Below are 18,804 nucleotides of genomic sequence, written 5' to 3' on the forward strand. Positions count from 1 at the left end.
AATTACGTATTAGCTACGATTTATATCTTTTATCGATCTTGGGCGATCGAGATTTACCATCCACCAGGGAGAGAAACATTATTTATCAGGATGGTTAAAACCACAGAGAATAGTTAAAATTCGATCGTTTTTCCTGTGGATTTTTCGTACAATTCATCTTTTCTTTATAAAAACATCGATTGAACAGCAATGTGTTGATAATTTATACGATTTATTTATATGATTTGATAAATGTTTTTTTTTTTAAATTAATATTCGCGTGAAATTATCAGGGAAAATCTTGATAAAATTTTGAATTATATAATTTTAATAATGTATAAATAATAATACATTATTCATGTCGATTTTGGAACATGAGAATTTAATAATTTTTTTATTTGTTTTGTAAGTATTTAATTATTTAAATTATCTTGAAAATAACAACATATATAGCAATGAATTTAGGAATGGAATTGGAATCACTTCAATTTTTACAAATATATATTCATAAAGATGAAACTTTTAAATGGAAATGTAATCTTTTTCACTATAATTACTTTTCTTTAGTGTTACGTTAAATATGATCTGCCAATGTCTATTAATAACATTATAATTCTAGTACAATTTTTAAATTAAATATTAATGGACATTTTGTTTCATGCTATTTTAATCTTATTATTATTTATTGGCAAAGTTTATATCCTCCTTGTATTCTTTCTTTTTTTAAAAAAGTCAAGTGTAAAATACAAAGGATATCAGAGATCATAATATACTCCATTTTATATATTCCTTTCTCCATTAATCCAAATAATCAGATCCTATATGTATTACAAGTAGTTTTTACCTTTTTCTCTTGCAGAATTATTTCTTACAAAATCTTTGGGACACGCAATTGGACAACTAGTACATTTTTTTCCCTCGTCATAAGAAGTTGTGCCATTAGAGGGAAAGCCATTATTACGATTTGAATGAAAATGACGAAGACTACGTGACAATTTGATGCTAATAATAGAATTTCTGAACCGATCGTATAAACTTTGATTATAAAATTATTATACGTTCAAATGGAAAATATCGAAAATACAAGTTTTTGAATTTTGATTTGATACGAATTAATTTGAAATTACTTTGGAAATCAGAAAATTTATAGATTCACACAAACTTTGCAAATTACTGATTCTTCACCCAGAAAGTTTCGAGGTAATAAATTACGATAAGGAAACAAATCGTGATTCACGCTTAAGTAATTTCAGATAGCGCAAGTTTACTTTTTCATTGGTTCGTATAATATAAGATTTTCGTGTAATATAAGAAAATTTATTTGATATGAAATTACGATAAAACATTGTCCACTTTATTTTCAAATAACAATTTTCGTTACGCAAACTTTAAAAAGAAATAGAAGTTCTTGTACGCGAGGAGAAAATATTTATTCAAATATTTACAGAGACAAATATAAGTGAAATTAATGCTCATCAATGGAGCATTGGAACAATTATTATTTTACATTTTATTAAATAAAATATACAGCATAGTTTAATAAAAAAAAAAAAGAATTTAAATGATCTCGTTACACAATCTGCACAATTTACATTCTATATTTTCCATCTATATTCCATCTTTACATTGTAAAACATCAGTTTATCTCACGTTATTTGCACACGAGAAATATCGTCGTCTCGAGACCATCGAGCTGGACTTGTAAACAGTCCCGTACAAATACCCATCTAATTTCCCGGAAGCGCGAGACTTCGCCGATTCTTCGACCGTTCCTAGGCAAAGTATCGATCGTTCTCTCGTATTCCTATCATTAAACAAACAATACCATCCACAGGGAGAACGATGGAGGTTGGATATTTCCCCGGAGGATCGACTCCACCTGGTCAAAAATCCAGGGATGTACGCGTAAAACGAGCCTTCCTCGCCATTGTTCGAAACAGGAAATGTTGGATTTCTTTGCGCGGTTGTGTATCGAACAGGCCTCTTTATTTCAGTTTTCCATAGAAAAAGGGGAAAGATGGAGACGTGTGCTGGTTGCCGTATAAATTTCCTTGACAAATGCACGCGCGTTTTAATATTTCACCGTATTTCCTTTTCCTCTTTTTTTCCCTTTTCTTTCTCTCGTGACATTTTTCCTGTTATCCCTGTTATTTGTGAATTCATGCGGACGGATACTCGAAACGGACAGATGTCCATTGGAGAAGGATTTTAGAAAGTAATCGAAATGTTAATTTTCATTGGAATTGGATGAAAATGGAAAAAAAGATTTGTACACGTTTGGAATTATTTTGATTTTTGCACGTGAAAAATATTTGGAATTTCTTGAAAATTATAAATTTTAATTTTTAGAAAAAATTGTTAACAGACGAGATTCAGATTCGAAAGTATGTATAAATTATTTCTGTTTTTTTTCTAATAAATTTAATATAGAATTTTCTTTATAAATAATATTCATTATTTCAATAATTATATAGTAATGAATTATTATTAGTGATGTATTAATTGATCGAATAAGATTACAATCAATTTATTTAAATGTAAATATCTATATTTTCATTTCACTTATTATTCCATTCGAATTAATCGAATCATCTGTTCATCTTTTATTCATTATCTTCATTCCAAATAAGAAATATTCAATTTCGCATCTTGTATATGTTTCAATGTATATTTTATAACCACTTATTTATTATTTATTATTCTATCTGATAATAACGATTCTTAAATGCACACACGTTATTCTACAAGAAGCAAGAAAACTGAATTCCTTTTACAATTTTAACAAAGTCGTTGATAAATAAATTTTCTCACGGTGGTATCACGAGATCCCAGCACTTCCGGGTCGGACGTATAATTATTCCATTCCCATAATTATTTCCGACGAGACTCACGGTGAGTAATTGGCGTAGGAGGAAGCCCGTGGCGATTTCTATTTGCATAGCACGCCAACGCTTCGTGCAACGTTCGAGACTACTTAAAGGACAATATCCAGTGAACGATGACGGTAGTTAACCTTCCTACTTTTTCACCGTTTCGTTTCTTACATCTATGCTTTATCGTATGCTTCTTTATTAGATTCCATTTTGTTCACTTTTTGATTCACTTTTTCGCGAGACTTTTCGAGTCGACATAAATATTTCATTCCCGTCGCAATTTCAACTTGGATATTTTTATTTTTAGATAAAAAAAGAAAAACTAGACACTAGCGGAAACGAATGTTCTTTTCTTAAGTGAATCAGAATAATGATTGAAATTTTTTTGTTTGAATATTGGACTACGACGAATCGAACATAACCTATAAAATTTTCATGTCTCTCTGTTTGAGGTTAGAAAAATAGTGTGCACGATTTTAATCTTCAGTTTTATTAGATTGTAATGATCTAGCAGCTTGAAAGTAGAATTTTGAATTTTATTTCATGTTTCATTATTTCTAATGATAATTTATAATTAATAATTTGTTTTATTTATATTTAAATCTCGATTTATTATATATAGTTTTAATTCATCGATCAATCTTTTTTGTAAAATTAAATATAAATGATCACATAAAAAAGATTGATTATAATTCAGCATTTGTAATAGGATTCTAATGATCTGACAAGTGAAAAAAGTCGTTTATTAATCAAACACAGTGAAAGAAATAGAATAGGCCAGACATAGTTAGACCAGTAGAAAAAATTCATGATTTATGATTAAAGATATGATAGCTATTATATTCTGAGAATATAATAATCCAATAATCTATTTTTTTCTTGGACAAAATTAATCATTTTTGTTTTTTAATTATCCTTCTTGTTTTATTGTATTATTATGAAAAACATGGTAAAATAAAATTTCTTTATCCCATTAAAACGGAAACCATGAAACGGAGACGTTTATGTCCCGTTTGTGTCGGATATTTGGCTCCATATTGGACAATGCTAGCGTGCGCTTTTATCTTTTAATGAAACGAGGAGTCGTGGAGCAAAACGACGACTGACAGACGTGGCCAACGAATTAAAAATGCAGAATCATGGTCGCAATCGGTGCGCCAATTCTAGGATTAGTTTGTTTCATCGTGATGGATATTAAAAGAAATGCAAGAAAACAAAACAAAATTTTTTAAATAAACAGAGGTAAACAATGATAAGATAAAATTTTAATTATACGTCATATTTTTTTTGCATAATTTAGTTACGTGAATTTAGTTGAAAAGGATAATTGAATTAAAATTGATTAATTTAAAACTTCATTTTGTTTTGACATTATCGCATCATGAAACTTTTGAAATATTAACTTTATCTTTGTAATTTTATAGTTGAAATAAAATTTCTGGTTCTAGAATCATTATAAAATTGGAATGCATGTATATATAATTATAACTAATTTCAGAAAGATTGGAAGTAAAACTTCATTGATTTACTTAACAAACTTCTTTAATTTAAGAAACTCATTTACTTGAATTCGAAGTTCTGCCATCCAAAAATCTACATTTTATCTTTAAGAGCCGGAGACACTAAGATATTAATTATTCGAATAAAACTTTTACCATTTAACTTCATTGATCTTTTCTAAGAATCATGTTCTTTTGTAATTCGATACTTTGCTCTTATTGGTTATCAATTATCCAATTACAATCACGGTTAATTAAAATAATCGATTTGAAATGTTAAATTGAAAAGAAAAGACCTAATCTTACATTCTGTTATTAAAATTTTTAATACGATTTAATGATTAATAAAAGGAAAATTTTAGACTTTCTGATGAACAAAAAAGTACCACCATAAAGAAAATAGTATGATACAAATATTTGCGTTATACGAGAATTGTCTAAGTTTATTAAATCGCGTTGATTAATTATAAAACGTTATATCGAAATCGTGTTCTCAAAGACTTGTGTGTTATAAGAAGAATGGCTGTATATAAATTATACACAGTCGAAGAAACGTGATTGAGGACGTGCAGATATTCAACGTCGCTTATAATTTGATTGTTTACAACAACTTCAGATCAAACGATCAGATCAAACTAAAAATAAATAAACGAATGAACTACTGGATTTGATTGGACGATCAGAAAGTTTCTTTCAACTTGATTAACATCACGTTTACACGATTTATTGATCGAAACTTGCTTCAGAGACGACAGAGAATTCAGGAATGAGAAGCGATTCATAGTCGACTTGCTTTTAAAAATATGAATATCGTTTCTAGAGTATTCTATTCCACTCGTGGAATGGTTGGATAAGAGAAAATATATTTTCAACAAAACAGAGTTTTTGATTATGCAACATCTTATCCTCCTTAAATCACTTGTTTATTTACAATTACTGATTTAACCTTTTAATAATATTTAATATAACAATCTAAAAAATACAGTTTAACAATGAGAAAAAATTCTCTCATGTTCTACACAAACAAGATTACACAAACAATTGATACTATCCCTGCCTTATTTTTCGCCTACACCTCGATTAATAAGCCTCGACATTTTTGCACATCAACTAGAATCCTCGAACGTTCGACAAACAAAATCACCATCATGTTTAAAAAAAGAGACGCGCCAAATTCAACTCTTCCACCTCTGCGTCTCTCTCTCTCTCTCTGTCAGGCCATTAGACTAGCTAAATAAATCGCGAGGGGTAAAGTGGATGGAAACGGAAACCTCGCTTACCTTCCTCAGGCATCCGTTGAAGTTGTTGATCCCCTTGGCGCCCTGGAGGGATCTCGCGTCGGCGCCTCCGCCCACCAGCAGTCGATCGCTCGCCAAATGTGTGAACGAGCCCGCAGTGTGGCCGTGTTCCGCGTAAATCCCATCGACGATGGCGGACAGCTGCAACAAGCAACGGAGCCAAAGTTCGTCACGAGTTTCTGGAAAGTTACGCTGTGTGTCGAAAGCTTAAAAGGCTTCCTCTCTCTCTCTCTCTCTTTCTCTATCTGCTTCCTTCTCTCAATGGATCACGATTTGGGATTAAAGGGAGGTGACACGATTTCAAGGATTGAATCTCAGTCAGCCCGGTGGCGGTTGATTCGAAAAAATTCGGCTGGACACGTGTACAAGCTTTATTCCGACCGAAGCTCGTGACATTTGCTCGCCTCGGGTCAAATGGGGATGTATGCGCGTTCGTTGTACGTGTTGTTTTCAATTTTCTTTTTTTTTTCCCTCTTTTTTCCTTTTTTTTTTTTTTTTTCCGTTGTTGATTCGAGTTACGGGAGAGGCTGATTGTTACACGGAGTGATTTTAGAATCGTTGCGCGATAGAAGCTCGTTCATTCGCACCTCGGTTGTATGAATAAGTTAATTCTCGTTGAGTCATGTACTGGAATTCGATTTCGTTTTCTCGCGTTTTAAAAAATGAAGTTTTTTGATCGCGTGCGAGATATGAATATATTGTATTGCTAAATATGAAAATTTTTAAATATTTATTGTATCGAAAACTCTTATACTTCCGATAATCTTAATAAGATAAATTTTCTTGTTGTTATCAGTTATAATTTGTTAAATAATTTTGTTTGCACGAAAGCAAGTTCAGATGTTTTCTTTCACATTCGTGATATTACTTAATTTCATTCGGAATATAAACATTAAGTCATTAAGAGAAAGCCGCCTGAACAGGATCGGTAAATGCAACGTAACGAGAATATAATTTGCCATTAAGGAGAGTCAATCTTCTTCCTTCGACAGAGATAAATATAAAGTAAAATGAATCGTTCTACTGTTACGTATAATGCCTTCCTTTTCGTTAATTAATGATTATTAATCGAGGAATTGTAATTTTGAAACCACCTTCCACGAAGTTCTAATTATTACCTTTGGTTGTGTAATATAAATATAATTATTGATTAAATAAACTGACAGATTTCGAACAAGACAATGAAAAATAAAAGTACTTGAGTGATGCTAATTGATAGGAACAATACTTAATTAAGCTTATTTATTCCGAACAAGCCAATTTTTCTAATAAAATGATTGATTTAAACATTTCTGTAAATCATATCATTATTTCATTATTCACAATATTTAACGTCTAGTTTATTTACCAAGAGAAGATTAATAATAATAATAATAATAATAAAAACTTTCATAATTTAGGATGCTCCAAGTGTTCAGAAGTTTCCAAGCTGAGGTCGCGTCTCATGAGAGATACGAGCCATAAAGTATATTGATCACACAATTATCATCGTGTCTTGCGACTCTTGGTAAAGTTAGCTGCAATGCTGGCGGAAACATCGGTGCACCTCTGCACTACGACACGATTTTAACCCGTCCCGTTGCCAACGGTGATTATGATCGTTTGTCACGAAGCGATGTGCCACGTGTGCACCACCGACTACGGTCGCTTGACAACGCTCGTATTTTTCGAGATGCTTGTGCAAGAAGTATGCACCTTCCTAGGATGAACTATAACCTACGCCACAAAGTCATCCCATAAATCAATCCTTCTAAATCTGACGAAACATATCCCTGAACGACTCCCAAAAACTCCACGACCAATCACATTACACAAAAGATCTATCTACCAGAGATCTTCTTTCTACGCAAAAAAAAATAAAAATCTTGGAAAGTAATCTTTGCGAACAATCGAATGCAAATCACTTCGATCACTCGACTCCTGATACAAGTAACCCGACACGTGTCTACGTTCCAAGGAAAGGGCGAAGTGGTTGGAAAGTTCCTCCTTGGCGTACAATATCCAGCATCGAGCAACTGTAAACATCGTAATGCACCACTCGAGGCTGGCAGCCGCCTTTCGAGGAATGGCTCCCGCGAGCCCCTTAACGAACCCACCCTCCCTCCCTTAATTTTATCACGCCAGGGTGCTTCTCGCCATCTCGCGAGAGATTTGTTTGCTCGTGGAGGAAACGGGAGATAAGATAGGTTGGCGGGAATTACGAGGAAGATTGCTCATGGCCGGTGGTCGAAGGGGAAAAGGGGTCCTCGAGAGCGGTCTAATTACGAGAAGCCGAGGAGTAAGGAGAGGATGTAGAGGGAGTCCTTTCGGAGGAGCGAGCTTGGAGATTTTTCGGTGTTCTTCCCCATTTTCAACGAGGAGGAGGAAGAGGAGAACGGAATAACCGGCAGATAACGACTATCGACGCCTTCCCTTCACCTTCGTAATGGACCACTCGACGTCCGCGCTCCGGAGAGACTCTTGTCTAAATGCTAAACTTTATGGGGGAGAAGAGAGAGGAGGGCGAGATTTTAAAATGTTTCGTCTGAAATATTTTTACGTTCATTTCTTTTAGAACGAGAATCAAATTGCTGCGAACGAAGATTTTAAGGAATCTATGGTGAAAATAATAATTTTGCAGCATCTTTTTCTTTTATTGTAGAATTAGTAGAAAATAAGATATTAAGGGTTTTTAAATTTTGAGCTTAATTTTAAAGTTTGATAGAGAAATATTACGATATTCCCTTTGTTCGATACGAAATATAAACTAATTTACTCTATTAAGAATTAATTATTCAATTTAATTTTGTATCACGTATCAATTTGTTCGATTTACTCTTACATACGCTTATTACACGCCTGCTGACATTCGTCTTGAGGATATTCTGCACTACAGAGAATTCCCAATTCTCGCCAGATCTCAAGGATTACCGTACGTTCAAACCGGATTGATTGGCTTAATTAAAAAGTTCCGCACTGGTTTCACCACGAGCCAGAATTTCGCGCTCGGTTCTAAGCCGATATTACTCGCCGCACTCACCGCTAACCTTCGACGCGATTAACCCCGTTGTTTAATTCCTCTCCGCCCGGAAAATAGTTGCCGGGACCTTTCGTACATATTGGAACGACATCGTTTCAACGGATTTGGGAAAATCTGTAAATGCAAAGCGTGTAACGATCTGGAAAATTTGAACGGGTTCAATATGTGTTTCTCTTTCTAAGAACACAGTGAACACGTAATAAAATGAACGTAAATAATTTATATTGATATTATATGAGTTTTATATCAGCTTTTCGAAAGTGTATTTTTATATGAAAAGAAAAATGTAGGAGGGAAATTCGATATCGAGGAACGTTTCCAAAACAACCGTTTATATCGTCGAGTTGAAACCGAGTTATATTCCTGGTGGATAATAATAGACATCCGTAACGATGAGCCCAATGAATGACAATTCCATATTGGCGAAAGTTGCAGTAGGAAACTTCCGGCGAAAGTTTGCCCGATTCGAAAACAGGCACGCGAATGTTAGAATATTGAAGTTTATTTTAGAGGCCAATCGAAATTCGTTGAGGAGGAACGGTGTGGAAGTGGTACTATTCCAGGGTCGCAGCTTTCAAACTGCGGCACAATTAAAACTTACACGTGGCACAATCAAGGGAACGGCATGGAAGGCACCCCTTGTCTCGAAACTTGCGAATATTATAGCCGTACAGACGACCAGAGATCTTCCAAGCGGAAGTTCGGAACGAGATAAGCGCAATCAACGGGCCTGTTCCACTCATAATTACACGTTACTTAAATGAGTTTGATCTCGGAGGAATTTCTAAGAATTTCCAGACGTCTGTTCGATGAGGAAAGGAAAAAGGATTCATCGATTCATCTTTTCTTCTTTCTTCTCGCGTGTGATTTCATTATCTCTTGATTCTTTTACATTGTCAGTCAGTTGTAAAGGTGTTCTATATTAAGGATATTACGAGGAAATTTAAGCAGAAAGTCTCGACTTTAATGTTTCTATGCCGTGATCGATGAAAAATCTCTTTCGATGTGTGAAATCGATCCTCGATCATTTCGATTTTGAATACAATCTCGCTTGGAAATATATTTTTTACTCTATTCACGAGGTTTAGTGATATGAAATAAAATTTAATATTGTTGGCTTTGGTAATATAACTTGTACGAAAACTTTTAGCATTGACTGTACGTTATTAGTCGAAAATAAATTATCTGAACGAACGATAAAATAAAATTAACGGTCTAAAGTACGGATAAATTGCGCACGCCTTATCTTTCAAATTATTAAGTTTTCTTTAACAACATTTTTAATCATAGTTTCGTTACTTTGTAATTAAGAGTAATGTCTCAATACAATAATTGTTTGCTTCGATTGAAAGCACTTAACTCGCGAACAATAAATTAAGATGTTTTATACAGGCAATTGTTTTCCAATTCTTGGAATGTAATTCGATTTCTCTTCACAGAAACGAACTAAATAATTTCTTAAATTCGACTCGTCTTTTATTCGTTCAAATCAAAATTAAAAAAAAAATTCGTATATATGCTGTTTTTAAATTACACGTTTAAAGAAAATTATACAAGTTTTATGTACGCGCGCCGATTTTGCGATACATTTTCATTAAGAGAGAACGAATATCCTAGCGACGTAATGAAGGACCCCATTGCAGAATTAATTTTAACTTGATACAATCTACTCGTAATTTAGCCCGTGCCAAAGAGAAAACATTGAATTCCTCGAGTGTATCATTAAAAATTAAATTATCACAAATTCTACAGCTATTTCCCAGTAAAGAATTTTTCGTCTCCGATTCCCCTCCCTAATTATAACGTAAATTCGACGGGGGCCATCCACGGGAAATTCCATGAAAATTTGGGAAAGGTACGAGTTGAAATGGAATTGCCATAGCTCTTTGTCGTTCTGTTAAATTGCTCCAAATTGTTAGGGCCATTTTTTTATTTCAGTTTGCCGCGGAATGTATCGTCCAAATGAAAATGGCCGCCAAGTGCGCGGGGTCCTCGTTAAATCGGTAAAATTACACGGGACAAGAGGATCGTTCAGAATGATTTTACACGGTGGCCGGGCCATTTTAAATACCGTGCAATTTGTATAAAATCTCGATTTCTCCCTACATTCAACTTTTATTCGAAAGGGGGACAAATTTTTGGAGCAATTTCATCTATTTCGTTTTAATCTGTATTTTCTTTTTTATTTTTATTTTTTTTGAATTGATACTCTCCCCTTTTAATTGTTATTATTTTCTTTTTTTTTGTCACATTCGAAAATTCTGTTGGCAAGCGAACATTTTTTTTTTTTTTCCTTTAAATAAATTTTCTAAATGCAAAATTTATTGGATATTCTCGAAAGGAAATCTAATTAAATTTTGTAGAAATTCTTTTTACTAATTTATATGTTATAATGATGATAAATTTCTTTCAATAATTTTATTTGATAAAATAAATATATAGAGAGAGATTCATCTAAGATTATACTCGTCAATAAACTGTTCTTATTAAATCTTTTTTTCATTTTAATAAAATCCTGATATATATATACAATAGAATTTATTATCAAAATGCCTTAGTAAAAATTAAAAAATATATATATATATATAAAGTTAAGAAATTATACAATAATTCCAATTACGTTCAAAATAATTATAAAGGAATTTTTTATAGACTAGTTTCTTTCCCCGTTCAAAAAAGAGAGAATGCAACGAATATTATTAATATTAAAGCTAATAGAAATCGCGCAGAAAGATCAACGAGGCGAAAAACAAACCCATATTTTATACGATACCATCAGAAAACGTGGAGAACGATCCTCGAAAGTTTTTACGATTTTCACCAAGGTTCACTGTCGTTGTCTCGACAGCGTGGTAGAAAGGAAAAAAACAGGTCTGGAAAAATTTTCCCCGAGCTTTGCTCGCATTAAGCTTGTTTACAAAAACCGTAAGAAAGCTGTTTTGTATATAACCTGTTTTGATATGCGATTCAATTTCGACACAGCTGTAAAAATGTCTTCTGCGAAACTTCTGACAAAAATCTTCTTTTTTTTCTTTTATATCTTTTATTTTTTTTTTGAATTTGATAAAATCTAGAGATTAGATAGCAATATTAGAGACGTGTCCTGGAGTACATTGGCACAGTTATAGAGATTTGTTTAAATTTCTGTCCATAATATTACTATCGCTTATTTTTTATTATATTATTCATTTGACTTGCACGTTGGTTGAAATAATATAAAAATTGTAAAAATTTTCGTAATGTAAGAAGTATATTTATACTAATTTTTAACAAGAAAAAATATATTTTTACTAAATTTCTAAAATAATATTTCAGAAATATAATAAGAATGAGATCCCCAAGAAACTGATAAATATTGTATGTCTCATTTTTGATTGACTTTTACTACTAGCTCTAGTTGCACATGCATATAATTCTATTCATACATTCTTTTGTTATATTTCAGAAATTAATATTATATATATTTATTAAATACACAATTTCATTGTGCATTAATATTTCATTATATGTTCAATGTTGTTTCTTAAAAAATAAATTTCTTTTTTTAATAACAATATATTTTTATTTCAATATTATATTAATTGTTTTTTAACTTGAATAATTCACTTTTTTTTTTAAGACAATATATTTTTCTTTATCTATTATTTGATGTGGACTCTTCTGAATGAATCTTAATTGATTTTGAATCGATAGATCAATTTCAATTTTACTCGACAATGTGTATATATTTTTAATAAACTTTTGTATCTTTCATTTTCGATGGTGAACCAGATTAGAGTCGACTGTGATCCGTATACGTTTAAGATAACGCCAGCTTTCACGTGTCACATTAGCTTTGGGGAAATCTTGCTCGACAAGTAAATCGTGTTAATCAATTTCCCAGAAACCGTGCTGAACGTTTCTCCAGAACATTTTTTAGAAACATAAAAATATAAACTCCTATATTTCTATAGAATTCATGGCACGTTAATTTTTTAATTTACTTGCTTTTTTAAGATTTCATATAATTAATTTTAAATTTGTTATACTCTGATTCTATTTTTTTACATTTGGAAAAATTAAATCATAGAAAACATAAATATAAAAATTATGATTTACTATTAAATTTCTAAGTAAATTTATAAGAAAAAATTAATTATTTTCTGATAGTAAATATATAGAAAATAATTTTTGTAATGTTAATTAAATATATTTTTTAATATTTTTCATCATATCATTCATTTTTTTTTTTTTTATATTTTCTTCCTTTATGATTAGTCTCATATTACATTAATATATAATTGAAAATGAAGAAATTAATACATTCTTGTGAAATGATAATTTTCTTTAATCCATTTCAAATCTCGTTCACAATTTTTTCATCTAAAATTATTTTCATACAAAAGAATATTAAATTACAAAGAAAAAAACAAATTCTTCAATAGTTAAAATATATATTTTAACATTTTTAATAAAGCAATTTTTATATTAAATATCATGAATATGAATAGCAAAAAAGTAAATAAATTTCCAAATTTCCATCTCTTTATGATCGACGAATAACGATTCTCTTAATATATTTAAAATATATTGCACCATAAATTGAAAAGGATTTCAGATATTGATTTTCCTGGAAAAATTCACTGTCACAGAATAATTACAATAAGATCTAATCTTCATGACGCACATGTCGGTTTCTTAACTTTTTTTCAAATAATCTATCCTTGATTTTTTTTTTTTTTTTTTCTCTAAGCAATCGTTTGGCGAAAGAAATGTCAGCCGCAAGTGGAATTAATCGCGTTAAGTAATTTTCCAGGGCGTGGAGTCGTCGCCGCAAGATCGTAAGTCCGATTTCGTGGACTGGTGAATACGAATTTAGCGGACTCGAATGGAAACTGCACCGATGGAAAACAGGTTGGAAGACAGGGTTGAGAGGAAGGGGTTGGAAACGTATGGGTTTGCGGACCAAGTAAATTACAGCGTTGGGCTTGCAGCGTGGCGCAGTTTACTTGTTTCATTAATTCTCTGCCTTGTGTTGCTGTTTTCCTTGCGTCCTTTATTTTTTTTTTCCACTCCCTTGTTTCTTTATTAGTTACGCTTTTCCCTTATTACCCTGTCGCCTTTTTACAGACCTCGTCTTTTTCTTTGTCTGTACAACTCCTTGTTTCTCTCTTCCAGCTTGAACGTTCTTCGAGCTTCGTTTTTTTTTTCTTTTTTTCTTGTTTTAATTCTAGCTCCATTCCTCGATGAGAAAATTTTACAGGAGAATCTCTTTTTGAGATTATCAACGAGTAAAGAAGTTAGAAAAAGTTAGATTTGAAGTTGGATTTGAATGATAAATAAGGCATCGCGAAATATCGATTTTGATGAATATTTATAGAATTTATGTTGTGAAAATTATTTTTTTTTTTAATTAAGTATACAGAAAGTAAGACGAAGAAATATTTAACATGTTACTATATTGTAATATATTACTATGATATGAGTATTAAATAGAATAATATCATTTTAGTGACGATGAATGTATATGATATAATCATCAATTATAAAATAATTTCTACTTATTCAAATCTGATTATAGTTTCAATTTCGTTGCACGTCAATTAATTTTTATGTATGATAATAAACAAACTCACCCCAAAAACGATATAAATTTCAATACTTATCACTTTTTATTATTTACACAACATAAAGACAAATGTAATATTGCATCATTTTTCTCTTGAATTTTCGCTCAACATACATCTATAATTTTCAACATACTTTCAACATCGAGTTTCCTCTATTTTTGCTCATCCGCGTGGCCCATTCCTCCCCATTCGTGTCACTCATTTTCATGCTTGTGCGACACTCATGGACACCTTCCCTCCATTTCTATCCATCTCTTATTTATCTCCATTTTCCATTTCATCCAGCAACGCGCCATCACTACAACACCTCCTTCCCATTTCTCTTTCGTTCCACTTTGACGTTCGAGCCTTTCGTCCATCTTTTTCTCTATCCCCCAAGCTTGTTTCTCAGCTTTCCCAATTTCTAACTACTATTTTTCATTATTTACCTCGATCTCTTAATTCCCTCATCCCCTAAATCTGTTATTCTCTAATTTTCCAACGCTCTAAATCTCTCGTGTTTCGAGTATTTTTTCTGATTCCTTTTATTTCGTAGCATCGTGAACCTCTTTTTACCGTCATTTTCCTCCTTTATATTTTTACTTTTCGAAATATAAAAGTCTTGGAAATTTTATCGATGTTTCCTAATTTCTTCATTCTTTTAATAAATTTATTTGTCAGTTTCTAACAATATTCATAACATTCGAAATTATTCCTTTTTACTATCCTTCTACTATTCTTACTACCACTTCTTTTTACTATTACTTTTTTCCTTTTTCGTATTTTATTTTTATCGATATTTATATACTGTTATTTTTACTCGGAAATTTTGTCCACGATTCGTTATGCTACATTTCTTTTCCTATTATTCTTCTACGCTTCTTCTTCGTAACTCTCGTTTTCTTGTTTCGCCGTTCTCCAGACGTTCTTATCCCCCCTAACTCCATTACCCTGCAACCCTCCCATTGTCGAACTTTTCCATTCTGTAATCCTTCGACCCCCTAGTTTCATCACATTCAATCTTGTCGTCGCCTCCATCTGTCATTCCCTAACTGTCTTATCCTCCAACACTATCACCTAGTCTAGTTTTTCATCCCTTTCTACTAACCAGTCCCTAACTTCCTTATCCTCCTATCCCTTAATCCTGTCACCTTTGGTTGGCTGTTTTATTTTTTAAATCTTTTTACTTTTTACTTATTCCTTCTTCTTTTTATTCATTTTGAAATTTTCCATGAATTAATTCACCGAAACAAGCTTCATATTCACAATTGTGAAACATTAAAATTCTCCGTGCTCAAGCAAACACTCGAGCTATCCAAATTGTCACGCACTTGTGATGATACATCGATGAGATATTTATTACAGTCTCTAATTTAAAATACAATTAACCAAACTTTTCAAAGTATATATTGTCAATTCTTTTCACATCATTTTTCGAAACACTCCTCTACCTCCATCATATTCCAAGCAACACTCGTCTCTCGTTTCCTCGTCCCTTTCATCTCCTTTCCACCCCTTCGTCTTTGTTAACAACGAGAAACGTCGCGGCCATCTTCGGTTCCGTGCGTTTCCGCTCGCGACCATATTGAACGCGCCGCTGGCCAGAAAAGCGGAGCAGAAATTCGCGGCCCAGACGAAATTTCTCTCCTCTCCGTTTCCACGATTGTGCTCGCGGCCTGGGATTATTTGTTGCGCCTCGAAACGAGCGCCGGAACCGGATTGTGCACGTGTGCACGTGCACGTAGACGAAGGGGAAGAGGGTGGCGCAACAACGAGGGGGGGGAGAAGAATTCGAGCGAGAGAACTCCGCGTGCGCCGGTTGATGGTTGTGGACGTGGTAGTTTTTAATCTCGGTAAGGTTTCTTCCGTTGAAATTCTTTTAAATTTTAGATCGTTCCCGACGTTGATGAAAGTCTCTTAAAATTCCTCTCTGGTATTTCTTGATTGCACCTCCCTCCTCTTCCCGTTGTTATTGTTGTCGAGAGTTGTTTGTAATTAACTCACGCGTTTATTTCGTTGCTTAAAAAATATTCCTTCGGCGTGGATTAAATTAAATTCGTCCATCCTCGTTGGATCCTTGTTTTTTCATCGCTCGCATTATCGCGTGTTTCGTGATTGAACTGTTATTACTTTTCGTAACAAGCATTGATTGAGATGCAATTCTCTTTATCTCTTGCTTCACTTTTCATCGAGAAACGTGTTCACGCGCGTGTGTGTGTGTGTACAATTTCGTTAGAATGAAAATTAATTTAATACTCAAATGTTTATGACTCAAATGTTGTTCCAAGTTGAATAATATATTTATATTATTTCGATTTTAAAATGAATCGAGATCGTGTAAGAATTACGTATTTCTCTTTCTGTAAAAGATTTATATATTTCTACGTTTATACATTTTACACGTGATTCAATTGGAGCCTGATCTTCAGAATGGACAGAGATGGTATCCTTCTGCGGCCGTGAACGAGATGTCTGGCTATCACAATGCCCTTGTCGCGAGTTATGGATGGAGATATCTTGCATGGACGTCTTGTCTTGCATATCATTTATTAGAGATTTGAAAATTCGAGTACAAGATATAAAATATATTTCTTGCATCAGCTCGAAAAATTCGACTTTTAAGTTTTTAACAAAATAACTACTCAAATTAATTTTCAATTCTAACAACACGTTCCATTCTTTTTCTACTTCTAACCAACTTCCAACTAAAAATTTATCATTGTCTCCAATTATTACCAGAAGAAAAAAGTAAATCCTGAATGTTTTTTTAAAACAACAGCTCCACGAGAGGACGCAAAATCCATCTTCGATTAAATGGTCCTAAATTACCATCAAATTACCATTATTATTATTCCACCCAAGCGCAGGCTAAATACAAGGCCAACGCGTACTCTCGTCTCATTTAATTCTTCCAAATCATTAATACACCGCGAAAACGGCGAAGGGATTAACGATGTAACTGGATTTCACGGTTTTAACGATCCGTCGTTCCGCGGTGGAAAAGCGGTCGATCGGCGCTCATTACGCAATAAAGTTGTGACGGCACACTCGCAAAATGATCTATTCCCATGGCTCGTCTTTCCCCGGCTGGAAATCCACCCTCTTCTCGAGAGCCTTCGTAGATCATGTCGCGCGAAAATAAATGATTTCCCCGTTTTTAACGAGATCGTAAATTACGGCGATGCTCCAAGTGTCTGAAAAGCGGCTCGCGAAATCTTGGCAAGAAAAAACCGATGGAAAAATCGTGGGGAGGGAATGCGGCGGTGGTTGATGGCCCAACTTGTTCGAACGAAAGTTGATGAAAATTAAAAATAAATTTTAAATTCGTCGGTGTTTGTCGAGAGAAATGGAGAATCATCGGTTTTAGAATTTTTCTTGGACGGTGAATTGAGTTATCCTTGTCTTGACTTTATATCGTATCCTCTTTGATTATTGTTTTTTTTCTTTTTTTTTTTTTTTTTTTAGAAAGATGTTCGAAATATTCGTTGAAATTATATTTTTATGCAAAATGAGGGAAACAGAAAGTTAGAAAAGTTAGAGAAGAGTTGTTTCTATTATTTCTATAAAACTCGGAATTCGAAAAAGCAGTCAAATGCAGGCAAGGCGTGTCAATCAAGATTCGTTTCCATTTCCTCAAGAACGACCGAATAGTTCGAACGGTTTTCTTTGCCTGTTGAATTGTCGTGACGCGGTTATACGAAGTTGTCGAAAAATTGACGATCGATTTTTTTCTCGATCTTGTTATATTTAAACAATTAACAGATTCGTTAAATTGCGTTTCTTAAAACAATGGCAGAATAAAATATAAACTCTTCGATTACTTGTATTATTTATCGAATCGTGACGCAAATTCTGGGAATGAAATTTCCAAAGGAATATTATATTTCGACGAACAAAAGTTAATTCAATTAATTTTAATCTAAAATATCAATTCAAAACAAATTCTTACGATATACAAAAGTTTATCCTCTACTCGATAAAACTTGGTCCTATTTCTAATAGAAGAAGAGAATATCAATATACAAGTTATTTAAATATTTTCGAGAAGAGAATCTTTGTAAATGATCAGGAGCAACAACAAAATTATATCAAAGATGGAAGCTTTGGTCCGATATTCCATATTTTCCTCGCTCTTTTGTCGGTTTCTGAATCATTTCCTCTCTTGTTTTCGACTTCTGGCCGAACACGGTTCAACGGAGAACCGATTTACATTTTGATTTAATTTATTCCATCGTAAACTCATACTGTTCGCCCCACGTGTGTACGTGTATACACGCGCGCGCGCTCTTATCATCACACGAACGAGGCATCCACCCTTTTTGCGGTGAAATTAAAAACGTTTACCTAGTCGAAATTGAAAGCTTTCGTTCCACGAGTTCCGAAGAATACACACACACACACACACACACACGGGCGAAGTTTATGCACGCTTTTGTGTATGAGAGGACGATAGACGATAAACTAATAAAATGAATTTGAGTAAAGATTTTGAAATACGATTTTATGGAATTTCTATATCGAGGGTAAGGAAAATTCGGTGAAATATCG

At 33.0% G+C, this 18,804-nt stretch overlaps 1 protein-coding gene across 4 annotated transcripts in view; it reads right to left on the minus strand.

The window, feature by feature from the left end:
- The window catches only part of Nrx-1 (neurexin 1), a 400,360-nt gene that overhangs the window by 182,675 nt on the left and 198,881 nt on the right, over positions 1-18,804 (minus strand). For all 4 annotated transcript variants that reach the window (XM_031915441.2, XM_086915817.1, XM_086915818.1 and 1 more), the window contains one exon: positions 5,632-5,790. In XM_031915441.2, coding sequence (XP_031771301.1) covers positions 5,632-5,790 — 159 coding nt within the window. The remainder of the gene's footprint in view (positions 1-5,631; positions 5,791-18,804) is intronic.

This window comes from Apis florea, unplaced genomic scaffold (assembly GCF_048593485.1).
Source record: "Apis florea isolate Af1SG1 unplaced genomic scaffold, ASM4859348v1 contig_3798_pilon, whole genome shotgun sequence".
Taxonomy (NCBI): domain Eukaryota; kingdom Metazoa; phylum Arthropoda; class Insecta; order Hymenoptera; family Apidae; genus Apis; species Apis florea.